The following is a 27,760-nucleotide window of genomic DNA, read 5'->3' as shown; positions in this document are numbered from 1 at the left end:
GTTCTATTGTTCAATGTTCTATTGATAACGTAATTGCTTGCATTATAATTATTTGTGCAACAGTGTATTTTATGAACTTGTCCATATTTGTGTTATATATATATCCACACTCCCCACAAATGCATGCTAAAAGTTCAAATAATAATGCATATCTGAAACAATGTGGGGGGACCTGTTTTTTCCTTTTCAAAATATTTACATTGTATGGCCCTTAAAATTTCTACTTAAGATATTAAGGGTCAGAAGTGAACTTTATATTCTTGGGCAAAATAACAGGGAAAATGATGGAATTTTACCTTATAACAATCAGTAACATAGCCTTTTATTTATTTTTGAAATGGAGTTTTGCTCTTGTTGCCCAGGCTAGAGTGCAGGCCCAATCTTGGCTCACTGCAACCTCTGCCTCCCAGGGTTGAAACAATTCTCCTGCTTCAGTCTCCCGAGTAGCTGGGATTACAGGCACCCACAACCACGCCCGGCTAATTTTTTTTATTTTTAGTAGAGACGGGGTTTTGCCATGTTGGTCAGGCTGGTCTCAAACTCCTGACCTCGTGATCCACCCACCTCGGCCTATCAAAGTGTCAGAATTAAAGGTGTGAGCCACCGTGCCCAGTCTATACTCTTTAATCATTATTTTTGCAGATTTTTTTTTTATTTTGGGGGAAAAGAAAATTCAGGATCAAGTGAAGAATAACTAGCCCAGCCACCAGCTGGGCAAGGTGGCTCACACCTGTAATCCTAGCACTTTGGGAGGCCAAGGTAGGAGAAGTGATTGAGCCCAGGAGCTCAAGACCAGCCTGGGCAACATAGTGAGACCTCATCTCTACAAAGAAATTAACAAAATCATCTAGGTGTGGTGGTACATGCCTGTAGTCCCAGCTACTCAGGAGGCTGAGATGGAAGGATCTCTTGAGCCTAGGAGGTCGAGGCTGCAGTGAGCTGTGGTCACACTACTGTACTCCAGCCTGGGTGACAGAGTGAGACCCTGTCTCTAAAAAGTAAAGATTAAAAAAAAAAAAGAATAACTAAACCATATTAGATGGACCAAACAAATAACATCAGAGAAATAACAGTGACTGAAGGGGTCACTTTCCAGGGAAGTAATCTATTTCAAAACCACTTAAAAACCAAGAAATTGTCAATTCTGAACAACGATGAGGAACACATTTTAATTATTTTTTCTTTACCTCCTGTTCATTTTCCCTCCTCTTGCTCGTCTTGTAGTCATCTATAACCAACTCCTCTTCCCTCTCTGCTCCTTTGGTTAAAATATGCTTCAAAGCACCTAAGAACATGCCTAGACCAATCTCACTAACATACAAGTAGCAACACTTTTTCAACTTTTATTAAGATTCTTGCCCCAATCCATAAGGTTCCACAGAAAGATCAGCTATCTAATTCAAAGGCAGAATCTGCATTGGTTATCCTCTAGATATACTAGAAAGCATGGGAAATTGGATGTTTAAGATACTATATTCAAGTCTGTGCTCCATCAATTACTACCTATGTGACCCTGGACAAGTAAGTCCCTTACCTCTAACATCAGTTTCCTCATCTGTTACAGTCAAGTAATTATTTTTGCACCACTGATCTGATGGACTTGTTTGAGATATCAAATAGCATAAAAAATATAAAAGATCTTTGCAAACTGTGAAGCCTTCTGAAATGTCATCACCCTTTTACATGTCTTCAGTGCCCAGAACATAGTTGGCTTAACAAACTTCCCTTACTGCCTACTGGAGTTGTAAGGAATTAAATGGTTTTCTGTTGGTCTAAAGAACTTTACTGTTCTTGCATCCACATTCAGCTTAATATTAACAACTGAATTAGACATTGAGAACAAGCTGAACCACTATCTTATGAAATCAGAGCTTTTCTAAAGAATGTATGTCCCATATAATGAGGGCAGCCCTTCTGTAGCCCCAGAAGATTACTAGAGAGGGCAGCACTAGTTAGGTCTAGCAGATCACTGTCATGGAGGAATGCAGGGAACCAGGCTTCAGGGTATCCCAGAGAAATCACCAATCTGCATTGTTACATAAAGCTCTCAATTCACAAATGTAGGTAATCTAATGAAAAACACGCTTCCAGCTGGGCGCGGTGGCTCATGCCTGTAATCCCAGCAAGTTAGGAGGCCGAGGCGGGCAGATCATGAGGTCAGGAGATCGAGACCATCCTGGCTAACATGGTGAAACCCTGTCTCTACTAAAAATACGAAAAAAAATTAGCCGGGCATGGTAGTGGGCACCTGTAGTCCCAGCTACTCAGGAGACTGAGGCAGGAGAATGGTGTGAACCTGGGAGGTAGAGCTTGCAGTAAGCCAAGACTGCGCCACTGCACTCCAGCCTGGGCGACAGAGCAAGACTCCGTCTCAAAAAAAAAAAAAAACACACGCTTCCACCCCAGTCACTGAACTTGCTGTTCACTCTCCACCAAGCGCACTCTTTCCCCCAAAATCACATGACTTGCTCCCCCGCTGCATTCCAGTCTCTGCTCTAATGTCACCATCCTCAGGGAGGCCTTCCTTGGCCACCCATTCTAAAAGAGCAGCACACATACAGGTACTCCAAGCCTCCCCCACGTCCTTATCCTGCTTTCATTTATCACGACCTCTTCTTAAAAGCAATGACATTAGATTTTTTTTAACCTGCTTAGTGTCTGTTTCTATTTTTATAATAGAAAGGTATTTTTTTTTGTTCACCAACTGTATTCCCAAAGCCTAAAGTAGTCCTTGACAGATACTAAGTACTCAATAAATATTTGTTGAATGAAAGGTTATCAAATACTGATTGCCATAAAAGAGGTGATGAACTTGGAAATGTAGATAATAATATATTAGAAAATAGTTACATAGGAAAGTTCTTTCATAACATTGAACATCTTCTCACTTTTCAGCAAGTTTATCAATTTTAGAACACTGATCGAGCTGCCATTAAAAGGATACGAGAAGCGGTCATTCCATGTTGCTCTTTCGACGTATTCCAACATGACCACAGCTTTTATTGTCGTCAAAAGTTTGTTCCATGTTTCATCAAAATCAACTACTCTTGGTTTCAAAGACATTGTGCAAGTGTAGTGTTGAAATCTGTCAATTAAAAACAATAACAATGTTAGCATTAATTCCATAAGCTTAGTTATTTGTTTTTAAAGCGCTACATAATTAAATAGCATGATATATGCAAGCAGTGAGAAAGCTACCATCTTTTCATGACTATCCAGACAAGAAATTTCATAGACTATTTACATTCATTACAAACTCTAGGAAATGGAAAGCTTCTAGTACAAATTATTTATGATCAAGGGTATAATTTCAAAGAGTTATAGTCCTCATTTATCTCGAGGGAAAGAAACGGGGACCCACTTAACAAGCCAACTTCCATCATGGGAAATAATGTAGGACGTTCAACCGAAAGGTTTTGGCCCCAAATCCTTGTGGTCTGCACTCCTGAAAGTGGGGAACGAGGTAGCACGCAAGGGAATCCTTGTGAGAAGACACAAGAAAATGAAAGCTTTTACCTTCCTGGAGCATCAGTTTTGGTATAAGATTAGGGAAGAAATTTACATTTATATTAAACCAAACAGGGATGAATTATGGAGTAGAATATAAAATTCCCATGACCTTTTAAGATTAAAAAAAAGATTCCAAAGAAATGTCAGGTTTGTAGTGGAGAGCTTAAGGCTCCTTCCCAGATTCTTGGGATATCTACCTCCCAGGTCTAATGAAAAGCATGGCTCTAGCATGGAACCCCTGGCTCCAGTGAACCTAACGGGCTTTTTTTTTTTTTTTTGAGACGAAGTCTCACTCCGTTGCCCTGGCTGGAGTGCTATGGCACAATCTCGGCTCACTGCAACCTCCACCTCCCAGGTTCAGGTGATTCTCCTGCCTCAGCCTCCCGAGTAGCTGGGACTACAGGCACCTGCCACCACACCTGGCTAATTTTTTGTAATTTTAGTAGAGACGGGGGGTTTCACCATGTTAGCCAGGATGGACTCGATCTCCTGACCTCGTGATCCGCCTGCCTCGGCCTCCCAAAGTGCTGGGATTACAGGCGTGAGCCCTGAATGAGCATTTAAGGGAGTTCAAAGACTCCTGCCTCACAGACAAACTGCATTTAGGAATTAGCTGGTTTCTGGAACAAAAGGGTCCCAAGGTTACAGAAACTTGGTTCAAGCTAGATTCTAAATCTTTCTCAATATCACATCAGATGATCAGAATTAAAAGAGAAACTTTGTAAGTTAAATTTAATTGCTCTAAGGAACATTTTTCTGGCAAATGTTTTAACAACCTCCCTCAAGTCTCCCCCTTATTAGCAGGATTGTGAGGCACCAACCTAGTCTGTGGCCAAGGCCAAAAAAGGATGAAACATCTTTTCTCTTGTCCTCCACCATGGGGGAAAGGGGAGGCAGAGAATGGGAGGAGGGAATGATGCATAAAGAGAACGAGCAAAGGGAGTGGGGAGGATGGCGGCCACACCGCCAGCCACGGCCTGGGAGAGGCCTTTCTGCGTTCCCAGCTGAGAAGACAGTTCAGGAATAGACTCCATGGAAAAGAATGAAAAAGATCAGAGAAAAGCCAAAAGAGGGTAAGCCATGTGGAATCACATCCTCTTTCCTCAACATAACAAAGCCTCCACCTCCTGGCCTTCAACTCATTCCTGAACTATCTAGAACAGATTAGCAGTGATTTTACTGTGCAAAGTTGGGAAGGTGGGAGAGGAGGTGGTGGGAGAACTTACTGAGTTTCCTAAGCTCTATATAAGGGAATTAACCATGCCTCCTTCTCTTCCTCGTTTACCACATCCTATCATCAACTGTGCATATGAGTATTTCCTGAATCCATCCATACCTGTGTAGCCCCACAAATGTTCCAGAATCAGGCCCTCAGCAGAAATAGTAACAGCTGTTAATATTTACATTGTGGATACTGTGAGCCAAGCACTAGTCTAAGTACCCTGTGCAAACTCATTTAATCCTTCCAACATTCTGACAGGTAGGGCTCACTGTTCTCCCCATTTTCTTTTCTTTTTTTTTGGAGACAGAGTCTCGCTGATGTCGGCCTGGGCTGGAATGCAATGGTGCAATCTCAGCTCACTGCAATCTCTGCTTCCCAGGTTCAAGTGATTCCCCTGCCTCAGCCTCCCAAGTAGCTGAGATTACAGGCATCCACCACTATGCCCGGTTAATTTTTTATTTTTAGTAGAGACAGCGTTTCACCATGTTGACCAGGCTGGTCTCAAACTCCTGACCTCAAGTGATCCACCCGCCCTGGCCTCCCAAAGTGCTAGGGTTACAGGCATGAGCCACCGTGCCTGTCGTGTTCTCCCCATTTTCTGAATAAGAAATCTGAGTCACAGGTGATTCAGAAATTTGCTTAAGGTCACAAAGCTATGTAATGGTGGCATCAGGATTCAGACCCGCGCCGCAGCCGGTGCTCTCGGCTGCTGTGTGCAACCATGCTGCCTCACTAACATACTTGGTGAATACTTACTCCTTGCCAGGCACCATTCCAAGCTCTGAGGATACAGTGGACAAAAACAAAGTTCTTGACTTCAAGATCAGAATCTCAGACCTTGCCCTTATCAAAGACACAAAAATAACCTACCTAAGCCAAAAAGTTGGCCATGTTACTTTGTACATAAAGTACGAAGTTTGTTGTTTCCTTCTATAGACAGTATTCAGTTTAGGCTTAACTGCAACATGGCACCCAAGCTTCCTCTCCTCCTGGTACGCCCTACCGTGACATCATAATCCAGGAACTTCTCTCTGCTTAGAGACCATCAGCCTGATTCATACACTTGCCTTTACCCTTCCTATTTTCTCTACCTGAAGTGCTCTTCTTTTCCTTAGCTGCCCCCTCCACCCATTCCACCTAACTCCCACTGACAGTCTTGGGACTTGGTCCATTAGCTTCTTGTTGTTTTTGTTCCTGAGAAAGAGTCTTCCACTGTCACCAAGGCTGGAGTGCACTGCAACCTCCGCCTCCCGCGTTCAAGTGATTCTCCTGCCTCAGCCTCTCAAGGAGCTGGGATTACAGGTGTGAGCCATCACACCCTAATTTTTGTATTTTTAATAGAGACAGGGTTTCACCATGTTGGCCAGGCTGGTCTTGAACTCCTGAGACTCAAGTGATCCGCCCGCCTTGACCTCCCAAAGTGTTGGGATTATAGGTGCGAGCCATTGTGCCTGGCCTACATCTGCTTTTAAGAAACTTTCTTGGACCATTTAAGCTAGGTAAGGTGTCCTAGCATAGGTATTACCTGAGAACTCCATACTTTCCTCTATCAGAGCACTTCATCACTCTGAACTGTAATTACCTGAGTGTTTCTGAGAGTGGGGACAATTCTGTAACTGCATACCAAAAAGCTGGCAATACTCCCCTCACGTTCACTTTCTCCTCTTATAAAATGGAATCGTTGTATACATACTGCTTGTAAATTAGTTTAACAGTTGCAGACTTTTTTGGCTTTATGGAATCAGACTGACACTGACTTATCTGTTGAGACTGATAGATTTCTGGTACTATAGGAAAATACACAGTTACAATCCATGCTTGGATGGACAGAATATCTGGAAGCCAAGGTGCGAGAAGCACCAGCTTCCTGAAACCCACCGAAAACTGACAAACCAATAGCAGGAAGTATGCTGAGACAGTCTATCAGATTCTCTGCTTCCCCAGCAGAAAGCTCACATAACTAGGAAAATTAAGTTTCTTTGTTTCCTTGAAATTGCTTAGTAATAACATTTAGGGAAAGTTTACATAAGGATGTGAAAGAGACACAGCAAAGAAGAAAGAGGACCACAGTCACACTACTTCTACCTCCCAAGCTGTCAAACAACTCATAAATCAGTCTTGTTCTTCATTCCTGTGCCTTAACAAGATTCCCACGAGCACTCAGATTGTGTCCCATCAAGTAACTGCAAAAATCCAAATCTCCTGAAATCACCACAGTCCCCTTTAGCTTTCTTGTGAGTTCCACTCTTCCAACAATGGGGTTTTAGGCACACAGGTACAGTGGCTAGGGCCACTTATGGGCCCTAAAACACACACACACACACACACACACACACACACACACACACACGCTCCACATTTTAAAAAACTGCAAAATAAAAATTTCTATTTAATTACCTGTTTCCAGAAAACATATGTCAACGTTAATATATTTGCAACATTTTTGTTACATTTGAAAACACTTGTAGATTTGATTTTCTCACAGCATAATTTCTAAATATGCATGATTGTCAGTAATAATTACAAAAGTGAATTATAAAACAGTTACCACATGACCCAGCAATTCCACTCCAAAAGTATAAAGAGAAATAAAACTCCCAAGAGAAATACAACATATTCACATAAAAACTGGTACACAAACGTTCACTGCAGTATTACTCATAAAGGACCTTGAAATAGCTCAAGTGTCTATCAACTGATAAATGGTTAAATAAAATGCAATATATCTATACAATAAATTATTATTTGGCAATACAAGGAAATGAAGTACTGATACACACTATCACATGGATGACTCTCAAAAACATGCTAAGTGAATGAAGAGGGCCACAAAATAGCCACATAATGTATGATTCTATTTATATGGAGTATCAAGAATAGGCAAATCTATAAAGACAGAAAGTAGAGGAGTGGTTGCCTAGGGAACTTGGGGGGAAAATGGGAAATGACTGCTAACGGGGTGATGAAAACGCTCTAAAGTTGACTGTGATGATAGTTGCAAAACTCTGAGAATATACTAAAAACCACTGAATTGTATATTTCAAATAGACTCAAAAACAAAAACAAAAAAAAAATTAGCCGGGTGTGGCGGTGGCTGCCTATAATCCCAGCTACTCAGGAGGTTGAGGAGGAGAATCGCTTGAACCTGAGAGGTGGAGGTTGTAGTGAGCCGAGATCATGCCACTGCACTCCATCTTGGGCAACAGAGCAAGATCCCGTCTCAAAAAAAATAATAATAATAAAGTAAAAAGAAATAAAAATCAGGCCAGATGTGGTGGCTGACACCTGTAATCCCAGCACTTTGGGAGGCCAAAGCGGGCGCATTACCTGAGGTCAGCAGTTCGAGACCAGCCTGACCAACATGGAAAAACCCTGTCTCTACTAAAAATACAAAATTAGCCGGGTGTGGTGGCGCATGCCTGTAATCCCAGCTACTCAGGAGGCTGAGACAGAAGAATCGCTTGAACCTGGGAGGTAGAGGTTGTGGTGAGCCAAGATCACGCCATTGCACTCCAGCCTGGGCAACAAGAGTGACACTCCGTCTCAAAAAAAAAAATACAAAAAAAAAGAAAGAAAGGAAAAGAAATAAAAATAATATTAAAAATATATATTTACAGATGTAATGATATGCTCTCTGAAATCTGCTTCACAATTAAACAGCTTGCTCATGAGTTGATAACTGTCAAGGATGAATAACAGGGACATGGGGATTTATTACAGTATTCTTTTGTTTGTATGTGTTTACAATTTTCCATAATAAAGGAATTTAAAAATCCTACTCCTCATAAACATCGTTAATATTTTCATAAATTTAGGGAAGAAAGCACATCATTTCTTACTAACTGAAAGGTGTTACTAACCTTCTTCCCTTCTGAGAATCTTAACTTTCCTGTGAGTTTTAGGTTTCCAAAGTTGTAGGAGAGCTCACAAAACACATGGTACTGTCCCTAAATATGACATGTTAACACAGACTGACAAAAATGTCCACCTCCCAAAAATTTAAATTACTAATAGCAGAAATAAAAAATATATATATTTTTAAGATCAGATGAATTTTTTTTTTTTTTTGAGATGGAGTTTCGGTCTTGTTGCCCAGGCTGCTGTAGTGCAGTGGCACAATCTCAGCTCACTGCAACCTCCACCTCCCAGGTTCAAGCAATTCTCCTGCCTCAGCCTCCTGAGTAGCTGGGATTACAGGCATGCGCCACCACACTGGGGAAATTTTGTATTTTTTTTTTTTCCTAGAGATGGGGTTTCTCCATGTTGGTCAGGCTGGTCTCAAACTCCCAACCTCAGGTGATCCCCCTGCCTCAGCCTCCCAAAGTGCTGGGATTACAGGCGTGAGCCACTGTACCCTGCCTGACTTTTTTCATATAAAGAGATTTGTTCCTGTGAACTCACTTGCTGGAGCAAAAATAAACAATTTAGATAATTTCAGCAGATAAAAGTTACAGTCTCTCAAAAGATTGATTTTGGTGTTTCGTATTTTACTTACCTTCTAAAAGTATAATTATCAATAATGTAAATGGCTAACCTCTTACTATTTTGATTCTCTTTATAGTGAATAAAACTCCTGAATGATGATTTATTTCAGTATTGATCATTAGCAGCAATAAAAATCTGGCATCCAAAAATTACCAGTAAGATACAATAGAGTGCTCTAAACTGACTTCAGATAGTTAAGACACCACAATTCGTTTTTAAATGCCACTCAACAGGCTTAGAGCAGATTTCCTTCTAAATGCACAAAATGAGAAAATACTTAAGATCTAATAAAGAGCCTTACAGTAGTCCCCTGCCTTATCCAAGGGGATAAATTTCAAGATCTCCAGGGATGCCTGAAACTATGTTTTTCCATATACATACATACATACCTATGATGAATTTTAATATATAAATCAAGCACAGTAAGAGATTAACAATAACTAGCAATAAGATACAACAATTATAACAATATGCTATAATAAAAGTTACATGAGTATGGTCTCTCATAATATCTCACTGTGCTGTACTTGCCCTTCTTGTGAAGGTGTGAGAAAATACAATGCCTATGTAATGAGATGAAGTAAGGTGAATGACACAAGCATCAGAAGGTCGGCATTAGGCTACTCACTACTAACCTTCTGTATTCTTGAATATGTATTACCATCCCTGACTTAGAGTAAATGGCTTGGTGTCATTCGTTTCTGGGGATACCTTGCTGAGTCGTCAAATAGGCTCAACGCTTTCTGGCGCAGTATGTTGCCATCAAGTGGAACTTGTCTCTGCTCATGTCTTCCACCCACCGGTGTAATGCCTTTTCCAAATTAACTAAGCACTTATTACACAATGTAATATCACTTTTACAGTTTGAGGTTTGACAGCAAAACTAGTAAGAATTTGTCTTTCTTCACAATTTCTTTTCTTTCATAATTGTGAAGACAGAAAAAAATTCTTACTAGACCTGTTTACGGTAGGTCTTAGCAACCTCAGCCTATTATTTTTTTCTTTCCTTATTGAGAACTTTCAACTTTTCACATAAAGGAAGCACTCTATGGCAGAAGCCTCTCTGGTGTATCCATATTGCTAGGATCACTACTCCTGTACTTTGGGGGCCCTTATTAAGTAAAATCAGGGTGACCTGAACACAAGTACTGCAAAACTGCAACAGTCTATCTGATAATCAAGACAGCTACTAAGGGAATAATGGCAGGAGGCATCGACAGCGTACAGATGCTGGACAAAGGGATGATTCATGTCTTTGCAGGACAGTGCAAGATTTCATCACACTACTGAGGACAGTACAGAATTTAATTATGAATTATTTCTGAAATTTTCCATGTAATATTTTCAGACCCCACTGACCATGGGTAACTAAAATGCAGAAAACAAAACTGCGAATAAGGGAGGCAGGCAGGTGGAATACCATATTAACTTGGCATTATTTTCCATTTCCATAGGTGGACCCAAAGCTCCCAATGGTGCACAGTGACCAAATATGTTGCCATCATTTAATATTAAAATAAGCTCCAAGAATGCATCTAAACATTTTCATCTTGCTGTATCAAATGAGCAAGCCATTGGATATAACTAAGAATTCCCTTTCTTACTTGGAGGTTAAGGGTGCAATATTTTTTGTTGCAGTAAGGTTTGACCCACAGAGCTCTAAGTACTCCACAAACGTCATTTTCATCATGACTCTCCTGCTTTAGAATTCCTTTTATTTATTTATTTGTTTATTTATTTATTTTTGAGACAGGGTCTTGTTCTGTCGCCCAGTGCAGTGGTATGATCCTGGCTCACTGCAGCCTTGACCTCCTGGGCTCAAGTGATCCTCCCGCCTCAGCCTCCTGAGCAACTGGGACTACAGGCACACCCACTGCACTGAGCTACCTTTTTGTATTTGTTGAGATGGGGTTTCACTATGCTGCCCAGGCTGGTCTTGAACTCCTGAGCTCAAGCTTCTACCAGCCTCGGCCTCCCAAAGTGCTAGGATTACAGGCGTGTGCCACTGCACCCAGCCTAGAATTTCCAGTAGTACGTTTTTTGCTTTTTTTGCTTTTTTTTTTTTTTTTGAGACAGAGTCTCGCTCTGTTGCCCAGGCTGGAGTGCCGTGGCGCAATCTCAGCTCACTGCAATCTCCGCCTCCCGGGTTCACGCCATTTTCCCGCCTCAGCCTCCTAAGTACCTGGGATTACAGGTGTGTGCCACCACGCCCAGCTAATTTTTGTATTTTTTTTAGTAGAGATAGGGTTTCACCATGTTGATCAGGCTGGTCTCAAACTCCTGACCTCGTGATCCGCCCGCCTTGGCCTCCAGAGTGCTGGGATTACAGGTGTGAGCCACCACGCCTGGCCAGTAGTATGTTTTTTAAAAAAAAAAATGAGTTGGAAAAAGAGTGAACAGACCTGGTGAGAGGTCTGAGAGACCTGGTCTTTACAAAAAATAAAATTACAGTAGTTAGGCCCTCTGGTTACACATGCCCGCAGGGAGTCCCAGCTACTCAGGAGGCTAAGGTGGGAGCTTGGCTTGAGCACAGGGAGAGTTCAAGGTTACAGTAAGCTACAATGGCACCACCGCACTCTAGCCTGGGCCAAAAGTTCAAGATCTTGTCTCAAAAAAGCAGCTACCTGCTTCCAAAAATAAACCCACTGCACCAGAATAAAAGACCCCTCTCCGCAATGAACTTTAGACTTCCATATAAGCCTGCACAGTCTGTACTTTAAGTTTTCACACTGCTCTTATCAGCTTGAAGTTTAATGCCATTTTCACTTGCTTTCTCACTTTTTGTTCAATAATCTAGTCAATGAATTTAAGAAACCAACTGACATTTTTTAAAAAACTATTCTCATATATGTATCCCCGATCTTGGGTAAGTTAGAGAATTTGAATTTCTGAGTCCCTCATGACAAGCAAGCCCATTTTGTATGAATACTAGACAAAGCTAGAACCAACCAGCCTTTACACAAATTATCGAAACACTGAGAACACATTTTTTGGCTGTGTGCAGTGGCCCATACCTATAATCCCAGCACTTTGCGAGGCCAAGACAGGCAAATTGCTTGAGCCCAGGAGTTCGCAGCCAACCTGAGCAACATGGTGAACCCCGCCTCTACAAAATACAAACAGATTAGACAGGTGTGGTGGCATGCACCTGTAGTCCCAGCAACGAGGAAGGTTGGGATGGAACGATCGCTTGAGCCCAAGATGTGACCGCACCACTACAATCTACTGTATTTACTGGCTTCTATATAATACATTAAAACCTATGTCCTGACACTGCTATAGAAGACGAAGGCACGGAAGAATAATTAAACAGGGGATACAGTTATGGCAGATGCATATCAATTATCCCTCTAGCAACTTTCTTGACACCTCCTGTTTATAATCCCAAAGAGAGCCAGTGAGGCGGCTCAAGATTGTAACCCCAGCATTTTGGGAGGCCGGCATGGGAGGATCGCTTGAGCTCAGGAGTTCAAGACCTGCCTGGGAACACAGCAAGACATCATCTTGACTGAAAAAAAAAAAAAAATTTGCCTGCAGTGAGTTATGATCACACCACTGCACTCCAGCCTGGGCAACAGAGCCAGACCTTGTCTCTCAAAATAAAAAGTTCAGATACATGCTACGACAAGGATTAACCTTGAAGACATTATGCTAAGTCAAATACACCAGACACAAAGTGAAGAATATGGTCCTACTTAAACAAAAGTATATATGTGGGCAAATTCACAAAGAAGATGAGATGTTGTCAGATGCTGGGGGAAAGGGAAATGGGGAGCTACTGCTTCGTGGTTGCACAGTTTCTGTCTAGTAATGAAAAAGTTTTGGAAATGGTGGTTTTGGAAATGGTGGTGAGGGTCACAATGACACTGTAAATGCAATTAACACCACTAAACTATACACTTAATGACGGTTAAATTGGTAAATTTTATGTTATGCACGTTTTAAGTGCTTAAAAACTAGATCACAGGTACAAAGTTCTGATGTCAGAGAAGTATCTGAATCTCACTGCAAAATGCTCTCTAAAAATTTTTAAATGGATGCATTCTAATCAAAACAATACTCGGAACTATGATGACAAAATATTATTTTTGGTTCAGACAGACTATTATCAAATAAAAGAGAAATATTTTGAGATAAAATTTTTCTGAAGGCTCAGGACTACTTGGGGATCTTTCTCTTGATGTCACATTATTCATTATTTTGGTAACCATACACTACTTACATAATTACTATGACTATTAGAAAGGTATCTTTGGCTGAGAGCAGTGCTTCATGCTTGTAATCCCAGCAGTTTGGGAGGCCAAGGCGGGCAGATCACTTGAGGTCAGGAGTTCGAGACCAGCCTGGCCAACATGGTGAAATCCCGTATCTACTAAAAATACAAAAATTAGCCAGGTGTGGAGGCAGGTGAATTGCTTGAACCCAGGAGGCAAAGGTTGCAGTGAGCCAAGATCGAGCCACTGCACTCCAGCCTATGCTGGACTCTATCTCAAAAAAAAAAAAGAGAAAAAAGAAAGTTATCTTCTATTTCCCACCGTCAGAAAATAGCAGTTATAAATAAAGGGGCAAGGCAAGCATTAATCCTGTGGTAATGAATTGTAGTCAAAGGCATCAGTTACAAACTCATGGTTTTGAATACACAAACACACATATACATGCAGATAAAAGGATATACACATAGATGTTTGTGTTGTATGCATGGATGAATATACATATATTTCTAGCTCTGTTCACCTAGAAGGGCCTAGGAGCAATGACACCACGGTGGCAATGAGCACACATAGAACTCAGATGTTGGTTTCTAAATATTATTCTCCAATAAAAGGAACCAGAGCTCCTCCCTGGAAAAGTGATTGATTCCAAGGCTGAAGCAGGAAAAATACAAGTTGAACCTAGAACATTTATGATGCCAGAAAACAGAAGGTGCTTTCCCCCCACAAAATGAGGGTGGGGGCATGTCGAAAGGACATAAGCTAAACTAAAGGTCAAAAATGGAACAAATCAGAGCAAGAAAATACTGATAGGATTAGATTATAAAACATAGGCAGGTCACAGTGACTTATGCCTGTTGTAATCCCAACACTGTGGGAGACCAAGGCAGGAGGACTCCTTGAGCCAAGAAATTCAAAACCAGCCTGGAGTATAATCTGTAATTTCTCTCCTTCAACTGAATTAAAACAACGCTAAGATATTTTTAAAAATTTACATATGGTAAATCCATGTTTCATTATTTGAAAAGCAACCTACAATAGAAAAAGACTAAGTCACTGAATTAATAGATATAACTAATATTATTTATAATGTTAAACTATATAAAAGAGGCCAGGCGTAGTGGCTCACGCCTGTAATCCCAGCACTTCTGGAAGGCCGAAGAGGGCGGATCTCTTGAGGTCAGGAGTTCAAGACCAGCCTGGCCAACATGGCAAAACCCTATCTCTACTAAAAATACAAAAATTAGTCAAGCGTGGGGGCAGACACCTGTAGTCCCAGCTACTTGGGAGGCTGAGGCAGGAGAATCACTTGAACCCAGGAGGCAGAGGCTGCACTGAGCTGAGATTGGGCCGCTGCACTGAGCTGAGATCGGGCCACTGCACTACAGCTTGGGTGACAAGAGTGAAACTCTGTCTCAAACAAACAAGCAAACAAGACAATACCCCACCTTAAAGCAAAAGAAAATACCCCACCTCTCCTCCTCCAAAAGAAAAATCAACAGGGTTCAAGACATTCCAAAAGTTTCTACAGATTCAACACCACAATCTTAACCTAACATACTACTGTCTCAAAACTTTTAAGAATCAAAGGAATTGTCTCCAATAAGCCTTTCCCAATGAAAAGCCAAATATAAAGTACTGACATAGAAATCTATACATTCTTAAAGGTAACCCAAAGATTATGCTAACTGCAATATGACAGATACATTACTGTTAAGATTCAAACCCAGGCACAGAGCCAAATTACTCTGAATAGACATTGTGATTAACTGATTACTGAGAGAGGGTTCAGTCATACATCTCATAGATCAATAACTTGTTATAAATCTCACAACATTCCAAATCACTGCTTGTTCTTCCAAGATTTAACATGAGCCAGTCATAAGTCTTCCTAATATTAAGATTCTAGGGCTGATCCTGTCATCAATTTACTTAAAAATAACTGAGAGTAGGACGGGCGTGGTGGCTCACACTTGTTAATCCCAGCACTTTGGTAAACTGAGGCAAGTGAATCATGAGGTCAGGAGTTCAAGACCAGCCTGGCCAACATGGTGAAACCCCATCTCTACTAAAAATACAAAAAAATTAGCTGGGCAGCCTGTAATCCCAGTTACTTAGGAAGCTGAGACAGGAGAATCGCTTGAACCTCGGAGGCGGAGAATGCAGTAAGCCGAGACTGCGCCACTACACTCCAGCCCAGAGGACAGTGTAAGACTCTGTCTCAAAAAATAATAAAAAATAACTGGCTGGGCGTGGTGGCTCACACCTGTAATCCCAGCACTCTGGGAGGCTGAGGCAGGCAGATCACAAGGTCAGGAAATTGAGACCATCCTGGCTAATGCGGTGAAACCCCGTCTCCAGTAAAAAAAATACAAAAAATTAGCCAGGCATGGTGGCGGGTGCCTGTAGTTCCAGCTACGTGGGAGGCTGAGGCAGGAGAATGGCGTGAACCTGGAAGGCAGAGCTTGCAGTGTGAGCTGAGATCGTGCCACTCCACTCCAGCCTGGGTGACAGAGTGAGACTCCGTCTCAAAAATAAATAAATAAATAAAAATAAAAACAACTGATTGGGCCGGGCACGGTGGCTCACGCCTGTAATTCCAGCACTTTGGGAGGCTGAGGTGGGCAGATCACGAGGTCAGGAGATAGAGACCATCCTGGCTAATGTGGTAAAACTCCGTCTCTACTAAATTAGCCAGGCATGGTGACAAAAAATTAGCCGGGCATGGTGATGGGTGCCTGTAGTACCAGCTACTCGGGAGGCTGAGGCAGGAGAATGGTGTGAACCCGGGAGGCGGAGACAGAGCGAGACTCCATCTCAAAAAAAACAAAACAAAACTGATAGTGCATATGAAACACTGCTTTCAATCACAGCCAGACATTTTTCCAGAATACACAAACCGGCAGATAAGGTAGAATACAAAAGAAACAGTGCAAACTTTTGTAAAGTCTCACAAAAAGAAACAGCTTTTTGCATTGAGGGAGGAAAGGCATAAGGGTGGAAAACCGGTTGGGTACTATGTTCGGCACCTGAGGGACGGGATCATTGTATCCTAAACCTCAGCATCACACAATATACCCAGCTAACAAACCGACGTGTGTACCTCCTGCATCTAAAATGAAAGTTCAAAAAGATAAAAATAAAGAAACAAGCAGCCTGGCCAACATGGTAAAACCTCGTCTTTACTAAAAATACAAAAATTAGCTGGGAGTGGTGGAGGGCGCCTGTAGTCCCAGCTACTCGGGAGGCGGAGGCTGCAGTGAGCTGAGACTGAGCCCCTGCACTCCAGCCTGAGCGACTCCGTCTCAAATAAAAAAAGAAAAAAGAAATAAGGCCAGGCACAGTGGATCACACCTGTAATCCTAACACTTACGGAGGCTGAGGTGGGAGAATTGTTTGAGCCCAGGAGTTTGAGACCAGCCTGGGTAACACAATGAATCCCTCTTTGCTCTGACACCCAGGCTGGAGTACAGTGGCTCACTGCAGCTCCACCTCCTGGGTTCAAGTAATCCTCCCACCTGAACCTCCCTAGTAGCTCAGACTACAGGCATGCACCACCACACCTGGCTACTTTCTATATTTTTTATACAGACAGGGTTCGCCATGTTGCCCAACTTGGTCTCAAGCTGCTGGGCTCAAGTGATCCATCCACCTCAACCCCCCAAAGTGCTGGGATTACAGGCCTGAGCCACCATACCTGGCCGAAAACAGCTTTTTAAACAACTCTACACCTGTAGGTCAAAAATTTAACGAGACCAGCCTGGCCAACATGGTGAAGCCCCATCTCTACTAAAAATTCAAACTCCAGCCTAGGTGACAGAGCAAGACTCCATCTCAAAATAAATAAATAAATAAAATGAACTTAACAAGGGCAGGGACCAAATCAGAATATACTGCAGTACTCCAGTTTTCTCCTCTTCTTTCTACATTCTCTGTGTTCTCATCCTATTTCGTAACTTAAGTACTATTTAACACTCTAAAAAATACAAATGTCAAAGCAAGTGTACTACCATTTCTGCAAAGTGGGGACAATATTTGCTTATATGTCCACAAATATTTTTTTCCAAGGATATCTAAGAAACAGCTAACAATGTTTGGCTCCAAGGAAAGCTGGATGACAAGGGTACAAGAAGTGGAGAGAGATTTTCATTTTATTCCCTATTAACAGTTGTATATTTTGGTTTTCTGTTTGTTTGTTTTAGAGACGGGTCTCACTCTGTCACTCAGGCTGGAGTGCCGTGGTGCAATCATAGATCACTGCCACTTCCAACCTGGGCATCCGGCCTCAGTTTCCCAATAATGGGTACTACAGGCATGTGCCACCACGCCTGGCAAATTTTTTTTAAATTATTTTTTGTAGACATGTGGTCTCACCATGTTGCTCAGACTAACATTTTAAATTTTGAGCCATGTGAATATAGTTTTTGTTAAAAACATTAGTATACCAATAAGTAAACGCTGAGGACTCTCCATATCCATCTTTCTCTCTTCACTAGAAGTTAAGTTCCATGAAGCCAGACATTTTTAAACCACTATATCCACACATCTGGTTTAAAGCTGGTGCTTGAGAAGCCCTTGTTGAATGAGTGAATCACTCCTCAATCTCTAAGTTCCACACTTGTTTCCAATCACCTACTACTCACCTCCACTTGAACAACAAGATCCAACTTAACATGTCCAACCCAACTCCATCCCATACAACAGCCTGCTTCCCCCACCCTCTTCTTCATCTCAGTACACAGCATCATCATCCTCCAGCAGAAGCCAAAAACCCGGGAGTGACCCCTGTCCCAACTGCATGCTCATCTAAAACATGACAATTTCAATAAGTATCTTCAACTCCAAAATAAATCTCAAAACCTTTCACTTGTACCTTAACCCTCCACAGCCACTGCTCTCCTCACTGGTCTCCTTGTGTCTCTCCTCTTCTCCAATTGAGTCTGATTCTCAATCAGACCTTATCACTCCCAGTTTAGAAGAGTTCCAAAAGCCTTTTAATGTATCATAAGAACAAAAGCCAACATGATCCAGCCCCTGGCTAGGACCCACCTTTAATCTCTATAAGGGTCCACCTTAAGCCAATTTCAGTTTGTCGGATCCAAGTTTGATAACATCTCAGGGTTTTTCCATTTGCTCCTCCCTAAAACAGGAAAACTTTTCCCTCAGAATTTCAAACTTTACCTCAGGAAGGTCTTTTCCGGTCACAGTATCTGAAGTAATCCCCCAATTACTACCACAACTCCTTACCTTATTTCCCAAACAGCACTTATTCTCTGAGATTACTTCTTATTTACTGTCTGTCTCTCCATCCCAAGCCAGAATTGACACTCCAAGAGGATAGAAATTTAATGGGTCGGCCAGGCATGGTGGCTCACGCCTGTAAATCCCAGCACTCTGGGAGGCTAAGGAGGGTGGATCACGAGGTCAAGAGATCAAGACCATCCTGGCCAACAGGTTGAAACCCAGTCTCTACTAAAAATACAAAAATTAGCTGGGCGTGGTGGCATGCACCTGTAAGTGCCAGCTACTCAGGAGGCTGAGGCAGGAGAATTGCTTGAACCTGGGAGGTAGAGGTTGCAGTGAGCCGAGATGGTGCCACCGCACTTCAGCCTGGTGACAGAGCGAGACTCCATCTCAAAAAAAAAAAAAGAAATGTAATGTGTCTTGTTTACCCTTGTATCTTTAATGCCTGCAGCACTGCTTGACAAATAAACCAGGTACTTAATAAATATTTGTCAACTGACAGACAACACAAAAACGACTTTAAAGAAGGTCCATAACATTTAATCTAGTGACAAACTGGTGATGGTAAAAGACATGGATAATCTTCACAATTATAGAACATTTAAAGCCACCAGAAAGGATGGAGAATGAAGAGTATTTCAGATGCAGGAGAACATCCAAATACTCAAAAGACAATTGAAAAGGAATTTTTCCTACGCTATGTGCATGCACATTGTAGAAATGTTCCCCCAATTCATAAACAGCAACTGAAAAAAACAAGTAATTCAAAACACTGTGGGCTGGGCGCTGTAGCTCAGGCCTGTAATCCCAGCGCTTTGGGAGGCCTAAGCAGGAGGATCACCTGAGGTCAGGAGTTCGAGACCAGCCTGGCCAACGTGGTGAGACCCCCTCCCCCCCACCTCCACTAAAAATACAAAATTAGCCGGGCGTGGTGGCACATGCCAGTAATCCCAGCTACATGAAAGGCTAAGGCAGAAGAATTGCTTGAACCTGGGAGGCGGAGGTTGCAGTGAGCCAAGATCGCACCACTGCACTCCAGCCTGGGCGACAAGAGCAAAACTCCATCTCAAAACAAAAAAATTGTGTACTTCTGTTACCTCACGTGACTCTTTTGGAAGCATCTTCCAGATACTGTATACGGGCAAAAGAAGCAAAGTATAGCCAATTTGTTCATGTGTTTGTCTTGAAAAGGGATGTAAGATTCTAAAGGGTAGGAACAGTATTTTGAATGTTTTTAAGCGATTATTATGTAGTCAGTTGTCAATCAGATCGAAGTGATTATTTCCCATACTTTACTACGAAGGTAGGCTTGGGCCAGGTCTAGTTCAAAGACGTTTATGTTGACCAGTCAGAATCTATAGCGAATGCTAATATTTTGCATCGTATCTTCAAAATTTAAACGCCCAGGGTACTGGCCTTCAACTGTTAATATTAATCCATGGGGCAAAGATGTGGGCTTAACATTAATAACAGTCTGCAATTCACAGATGTTTTATTTGCTTGCACGTTAATGGTAGGGAATGGTCCAGACTCCCTAGAGGATAAGCAAGTGCTAGAAAGCGTGTGAGGATCTTATTTCACCAGACCCTAAGTGTTGAGACAAGAGGTCTAGCTAGCATGCACGTAGGATACTCCTCCCCAAAGCTATCAATCTTTGCAGTCTGCAGAAACAAAAGTGAAAACACTCGTGGTAAGGATGCATGAGATGCCCCCCACACACACACACAAACACACAGAGTTGTGTATTCGTGTGAGCACGTAGATATTTAGAAGAGTACACGCACTCTCACCTTCCCTCCTTCGGAGGAAAATGGGGCCGCGGGAGAGGCGGCCAAGATCGGGTTGGGGAGGCCCGGGATCCAGTCCAGGGGGTGGCAGGGCTTAGGGGTCAGCGCTCTCGGGAGCCGAGGTCACTTACAGGATACCATCTTACCGGACCTCCCCGTTTCATCCCTCTCCCCACACCTCGTCGCCCCCAACTCCTCTCCTCCGCCCCAGCCCCGCCACCCATTAACCGGGAAGGGAAGTTTCCCGGCGCCTGCAGCCCGGCTCCCCGACCCTCAGCGGGGTTACCTTCTGCAGAAGCAGGGTAAGGGGCAGGGGACAAGGGGAGGGGGAGGCAGCCCGAAGGACTGAAAGACGAAGCCCCGGCGAGGAAGGTGGGCGGAGGCGGCGGCGGCGGCTGTCAGCTCGCGTTCCCCTGTTCACAGCGCTGCCATTACTGTGCGCCGAGGCCGCCTCCCCGGCCGGCCGCCGCCACCGGCCCCGTAGACGCGGGGGGTGGGGAGCGAAGCCCGGGGAGCCCGCGCGCCGACACTCACCTGTCTCCGCGAGGAAAGACAGCGAAGTCCAAGGCCGCCACCGCTGCCCGGCGGGACAGGGGCGGTAGGGAGGGGGGAAAGGGGAGAAGGACGGGCCGATCACGGGATCCGTAAAACAATCGTCCTCCTCTGCCTCTGGCTTTTCCCAACACACACCCTCCGGTCTTCTTCTTCCGCTGCTGCCAAATCCCCCCCCGCCGCCGGAAAGCAATGGTAGAGGCCGCGTTACGGCAAGCGCAGGGAGCCAAGCTTCGTGTGATTGCGAAAGGCCACGAAAATTAATATTCCAAGTGATTCTTTGCTGGGTTTGCTGTCAATGAGACAATTGCGGTTCGCTGAGCTGATGGACACAGTACCCATTCACTACCCGTTAGTCCAGGGACTGCTAATAACAATATGTTGGAATGGTGCTTTCAACAGAAGTATGTTTTCCTTGTTTCAGACCTCTATGAATATCCTAAGACACCACAATCCTCTTGCCACACACTTCCATGGGCTTTGCAAATGATCAAAAATACATTAGCAAAACACTTCTCCTCTCTGACAAACTCTTTTTCTAGTTAGTTTTTATCTACAGAGAACTTCTTGGACATACATGTATTTTCGATAAAGAAACTTCACATCTTTGTCACTAACAGCCCACCTTCACCAAGCCCCAACCAAGCCTATCAGTTTGAAGGGTTTTCCTCCCTTGGAGTTTTAAACGGTAAAGTTGACAAAAATGTAGAATTACTCATCACCTCCTCATATATGCAGGGCCACAGGGGAACAAAAGCCCCTCCGTCAGGGTCTTGTTCCTTTATACGGTTCAGCAAGCTTTTCCCTCCCATCCCTTCCTTCCAAACCACCAACCCTTCAAGGCCCATTTAAAACCCTGCCTCCTGACCCGATCAATCCCTACAGTCTTCTGTAGGTACTGTAGGGATCCCTCCTCTTCTAGCTTCTCTTGGTACTTGAAGTCTATACTCTTTATTTCATTAAAGAGTTTTTATATACTAAATTCAATTCAACAGTATGTTTCCATTATGTGACCTTTCTTTTCTCCCATGTTTCCTCCTTTTTAATCTAGTGATTCTCAAAGTGTAGTCCCCAGACCTCTGGAAATCCCTGAGACCTTTACAGAGGTCACAAGGTTAACAACTAGTTTGTTAACAATGCAACATGTCTGGTCCTTTTTTGTTTTTGTTTTTTTGGATAGAGAGTCTTGCTCTGTCACCCAGGCTGGAATGCAGTGGTGGCATGATCTCAGCTCACTGCAACCTCTGCCTCCCGGATTCAAGTGATTCTCCTGTGTCAGCCTCCCAAGTAGCTGGGATTACAGAAGCCTGCCACCACGCTCAGCTAATTTTTTATATTTTGTAGAGACAGGGTTTCACCATGTCACCATGTTGCCCAGGCTGGTCTTGAACTCCTGAGCTCAGGCAATCCACCCACCTCGGCCTCCCAAAGTGCTAGGATTACAGGCCTGAGCCACCTTGCCAGGCCCCCTCCTGGTTTTTGTTTTGTTTTGTTTTGTTTTTTGTTTTTGACACAGGGTCTGCCTCTGTCCCTGAGGCTGGAGTGCAGGAGTGCGGTGGCCTGATTATACCCTCACTGCGGCCTCAAACTCCTGGGATCAAGTGAGCACCCCATCTCAGTTTCCCAAGTAGTGGGGACTACAGGCACGTGTGCCACCACACCCAGCTAATTTTTGTATTTTTGGTAGACGTGGGGTCTCACTGTGTTGCCCAGGCTGCTCTGGAACTCCTGAGCTCAAGCGATCTGCCCACCTCAGCCTCCCAAAAGTTCTGGGATTACAGGAGTGAGCCACCACGCCTGGCCTCCTCTGTCTTTTTGACTGAGTTTGTTTTTGTACTGATGGTACAAAGGAATAGGGACACTATTGATGCCTTAGCAGGGATCAAGACAGTGCCACCAACCTGTCTGGGTGGTCATTGGATCGCTGTATTCACTGCCACACATTCCCAGTTTTTAAGACTATTGATTTAGGAATATCCTGGATGAAGCAGAAGCATTAATTTTATTAAATTTAGGCCCTTGAATACAAGTCTTTCTAACACTCTAGGTGAAGAAATGGTAAGTACACATACACTTCTGCATGCCAAAGTGGGATGACTGTCTTGAAGACAAGCACTTGTGTGGTTGACTTACAGGCTGAACTACCTGCATTTTTCATGGTGAAACTGCCTTTGCAAAATATGAGAGTAAGAGGAACCTGACCTCATTGATTTAATCTTGCTTCTGACCTCCAAGGTGTTCCTGGTCATTCCTGGGCATAGGCCAACTTAATTTGGGGAGGAAGTTAGTTTATGGTTTAACTTGAAAGCTAAGTTCCTCCCTAAAACTAACCCTGCTCTTGCTTAGGGATGAAAAACCACCTTTGGAAGATTAATGAAAAGCAGCAAGAATAGGATTATGGGAGGGGTGTGAACTTGGCTAAAGTGTAGGCATATTTCTATTAATATACTCCCTTACTGCCCAGGGGTCATGTGGCCAGAGGTCACAAGATTTGTGACTTCCCCAGTTGCTCCTATAAATAACATCAGTATTGTATAACTGAAGATCGCTTTTTGAGATATTTTTCAGACTGACCCCACCTGGACTTGTGACTCATGACTCAGAACTGGTCCTATAGCCCCACCCAAAGGCAGGCTCAGCACTCAAGGACTGTTTTCCACATCCCCATGATTCCATCCCCAACCCATCAGCAGAACCCATTCTCTAGCCCCCTGCTCACCAAATTGTCCATAAAAACCCTGACCTCCAACCCAGGGGGAGACTGATTTGAGTGATCACTCCAGTTCTCCTATGTGGCTGGCCTTGGGTCAATTAAACACTTCTCTACTGCAGTACCTTGGTGTCAGTGAATTTTTTCTGTGCAGTAGCCAAGAAGAACCCATCTGGTCATTACAATGGAAGGCCATTTTTACTTGAAAGAACAATGGACAGATTTGGTGACTCATGCCTCCCAGCACTTTGGGAGGCTGAGGTGGGCAGATCTCTTGAGTGTAGGAATTTGAGACCAGCCTGGACAATATAGTGAAACCCTGTCTCTACAAAAAATACAAAATTTAGCCAGGCATGGTGGTGTGTGCTGGTAGTCACAGCTACTTGGGAGGCTGAAGTGGGAGAATCACTTGAACTCGGGAGGCAAATGTTGCAGTGAGCCAAGATCACTCCACACTGCACCCAGCCTGGGTAATAAAGGAAGACCTTCTCTCAAAAAAAAAAAAGAAAGAAAGAAAAGAAAAAGAAAAGAAGAAGAAATTACCACTTGTTGAATTTCACTATAGTATTAAAGAAGAATATCCGTAATTATCCAAAAGGACTATTTAATTTTCTTTCAAAGTCCTGAGATTCTTCATATACTTCAACCATAGAGAACCTAGCCAGCTTCTATTAAATCAAATACTTAGAGAGTTGCAAAAATACAAAAGCAATCCTTTTCTTCTGATCAAATTTTTTTTATTTTGGAAAATATGGTTATTTTTCATAAAAGCATGCAATTTATGTTAAAATGTGTTTGGTTTATTGTTTTTAAAATTAATCAACAATTTTAAAAAGTTTTATCCTTTAAATTTCTAATATAATAACTATTTATAGATAGATAGTTTCCTAAGGCCTCCCTAGACACTGAGCAGATGCCAAGATCATGCTTCCTGTACAGCCTGCAGAACCATGAGCCAATTAAACCTCTTCATTTCATCAATTACACAGTCTCAGGTACTTCATTATAATAATACAAGAATGGCCTAATACAATAGATATAAACCACATGAACATAAGCTCTTCAAAGTCCTCAATACATTTTTTTTTTTTTTTTTGAGATGGAGTTTTGCTCTTGTTGCCCAGGCTGGAGTGCAATGGTGTGATCTCGGCTCACTGCAACCTCTGCCTTCCAGGTTCAAGCTACTCTTCTCCCTCAGCCTCCCGAGTAGCTGAGATTACAGGCACATGCCACTCACGCCCAGCTAATTTTGTATATTTAGTAGAGACGGGGTTTCACCATGCTGGTCAAGTTGGTCTTGAACTTCTGATCTCAGGTGATCTGCCTGCCTGGGCCTCCCAAAGTGCTGGGATTATAGGCGGGAGCCACTGCACCCAGCCAGAATAATTTTTAAGCATGTAAAGTAACTGAAAAATTTGAGAACCCTGCTCTAACTCATGAAATTCCTTCACTCTCATCACGTTTCTCTTAATTCTGGTTGGAAATGTGATCGAGCATGAAGGGTGCCAACCGTGAATCACTATAACAGCCCCCTTTATTTCTAAATTCCAGAGATTGCCCCCACCTCTTGACAGTTTACCCAAACTCTATAGTAGGGAAATAATATTCATAAAATAGTTATTAGCATCCAAGCCCTTAATATTAAAGTGAAATTACTTCCTTTTTCCAGAAAAAAAATATATTTCTGGGTAACCCTTTAAGTTACCACTTTTAGCATTAGTTGGACCTTACTCCCCAAACAAACCTCAAATCCTAGTTCATCTATGATTGCTTTCCTTGTTTTACTTTTTAGCAAATGCTACATTTTACAAAACTGTGTTTTGGCCTTGTATGTTTATTTAATTCCTTTATAATTGTTTCTGACTTCAAAACTAATGTGGTGGCGGGGCACAATGGCTCACACCTGTAATCCCAGGACTTTGGGAGGCTGAAGCTGGTGGATCACTTGAGGTAAGGATCACTTGAGGTAAGGAGGATCACTTTGAGACCAGCCTAGCCAATATGGTAAAACCTTGTCTCTACTATAAAAAAAATACAAAAATTAGCTGACCATAGTGTTACTATGGGATTTCAGTGTTGCTGAAATCCCAGCTACTCAGGAGACTGAGGCAGGAGAATCACTTGAATTCAGAAGGTGGAGGTTGCAGTGAACCGAGATCGTGCCACTGCACTCCAGCCTGGCGACAGAGCAAGACTTCAACTCAAAAAAAAAAAAAGAAAGAAAGAAAGAAATACATACATTTTGTAAAAACTACCTCTATTACAGAAATAGAGAATCATGTTTGGGTTGATGTACATAACTCACAGTTTATTTCTATGACTATGATTAAATATATTTTTATACATATCAGAACATATAATATTTATGCTATTTTGTAGTCAGCTATTTGTACTTCTCTGATTTTGACCTTTATGAAAATGCAAATAATTATTTTGTGTGTGTGTGTGTGTGTGTGTGTATGTGTGTATATGTTTTTGAGATAGTCTCCCTCTGTTACTCAGGCTGGAGTGCAGTGGCATGATCTTGGCTCACTGCAACCTCCGTCTCCCCAGTTCAAACCATTCTCATGCCTCAGACTCCTGAGTAGCTGGAACTACAGGCATGTGCCAATACACCCAGTGATTTTTTTTGTATTTTTAGTAGAGACAAGGTTTCACCACGTTGGCCAGGCTGGTATTGAACTCCTGACCTCAAGTGAGACACCCACCTCAGCCTCCCAAAGAGTTAAGATTACAGGCGTTACCCACCAAGCCCGGCCAGTTATGTCATGTATTAAACATTTTTCTACCTTTTATTTTGGGAAACTAAAGAAATAGATACTGTACAACAGTTTTAATGTTTGGAGTGGCTCATTAAGGGTCTATTTTGAGGCTGGGCATGATGGCTTAGCCTATAATCCCAGCACTTTGGGAGTCCAAGGTGGGTGGACTGCTTGAGGCCAGGAGCTTGAGACCAGCCTGGCCAATATGGTGAGACCCTATATCTACTAAAAATACAAAAATAAGCCCAGATTGGTGGTGCGGGTGCCTGTAATCCCAGCTACTCAGGAGGCTGAGGCAGCAGAATCACTTGAACCTGGGAGGCAGAGGTTTCAGTGAGTTGAGATCGTGCCACTCCAGTATGGGCAATAGAGCAAGGTTCTGTCTCAAAAAAGAAAGAAAGAAAAAAAAAAACCCAGCTATTTCGAGCTTACAAAAGTGCAAGTCTCTTTAAAGAAGTGGCTGACGTGATAGCCGGGTACAGTGGCTCATGCCTGTAATCCCAGCACTTTGGAAGGTGGGGATAGAAGGGTCACTTGAGGCCAGGAGTTCAAGACCAGCCTGGGAAACAGAGCAAAACCCTGTCTCTATGAAAAAATAAATACAACAAAATATCAGTTGGGTATGGTGGTGCATGCCTGTAGTCCCAGCTACTCTGGAGGATCACTTGAGCCCTGGAGGTCATGTTTGCAGTGAGCTGTGATTATGCCACTGCACTACAGACTGGGTGACAGAGCCCGTCCCTATCTTTAAACAAACAAATAAACAAAACTGTATAGGTTAAGAAAGTAAGGAAGTACTAAAAAACAAAATAAAACAAAATCTGCTTCCATAAGAGTATTTCAAAGGAGCACAGGAGCCAACTGAGAGACAGATGTTGTTGTTTGCTGAAACTAAATTGCTCGTGTTAGGTTTTTAGTAGTAGAAAGATGTAGCTTCAGGTCCCCCTCGCTTTTTTTTTTTTTTTTTTTTTTTTGAGATGGAGTTTCACTCTGTTGCCCAGGCTGGAGTGCAGTGGTACAATCTCAGCTCACTGCAACCTCTGCCTCCTGGGTTCAAGTGATTCTCCCACTTCAGCTTCCCAAGTACCTTGGATTACAGGCACCTTCCACCACACTTGGCTAATTTTTGTATTTTTAGTAGAGATGGGGTTTCACCATGTTGGCCAGGCTGGTCTCGAACTCCTGTCTTCAAATGACCCATCTACCTCAACCTCCCAAAGTGCTAGGATTACAGGCGTGAGCCACCGTGCCCAGCCTCATGCCCCTTTTCTTCAAAG

At 42.9% G+C, this 27,760-nt stretch overlaps 1 protein-coding gene across 3 annotated transcripts in view; it reads right to left on the bottom strand.

The window, feature by feature from the left end:
- CUL2 (cullin 2) overlaps positions 1-21,199 on the bottom strand; it is an 85,485-nt gene extending 64,286 nt beyond the window's left edge. Inside the window, exons 1-2 of one of the 3 annotated variants that reach the window (XM_023218157.1) lie at positions 20,994-21,199; positions 2,945-3,085 (exon numbers count right to left, since the gene is read on the bottom strand). In XM_023218157.1, coding sequence (XP_023073925.1) covers positions 2,945-3,063 — 119 coding nt within the window. In that variant the 5' untranslated portion in view covers positions 3,064-3,085; positions 20,994-21,199. The other 2 variants (XM_023218159.2, XM_023218160.2) reach the window with 2 other exon arrangements.
- Between the last annotated feature and the right edge of the window lie 6,561 nt (positions 21,200-27,760).

This window comes from Piliocolobus tephrosceles, chromosome 9 (assembly GCF_002776525.5).
Source record: "Piliocolobus tephrosceles isolate RC106 chromosome 9, ASM277652v3, whole genome shotgun sequence".
Taxonomy (NCBI): Eukaryota; Metazoa; Chordata; class Mammalia; order Primates; family Cercopithecidae; genus Piliocolobus; species Piliocolobus tephrosceles.
Note: the sequence above shows the minus strand (reverse complement) of the source record. Positions and strands in the feature narration are given on the sequence as shown.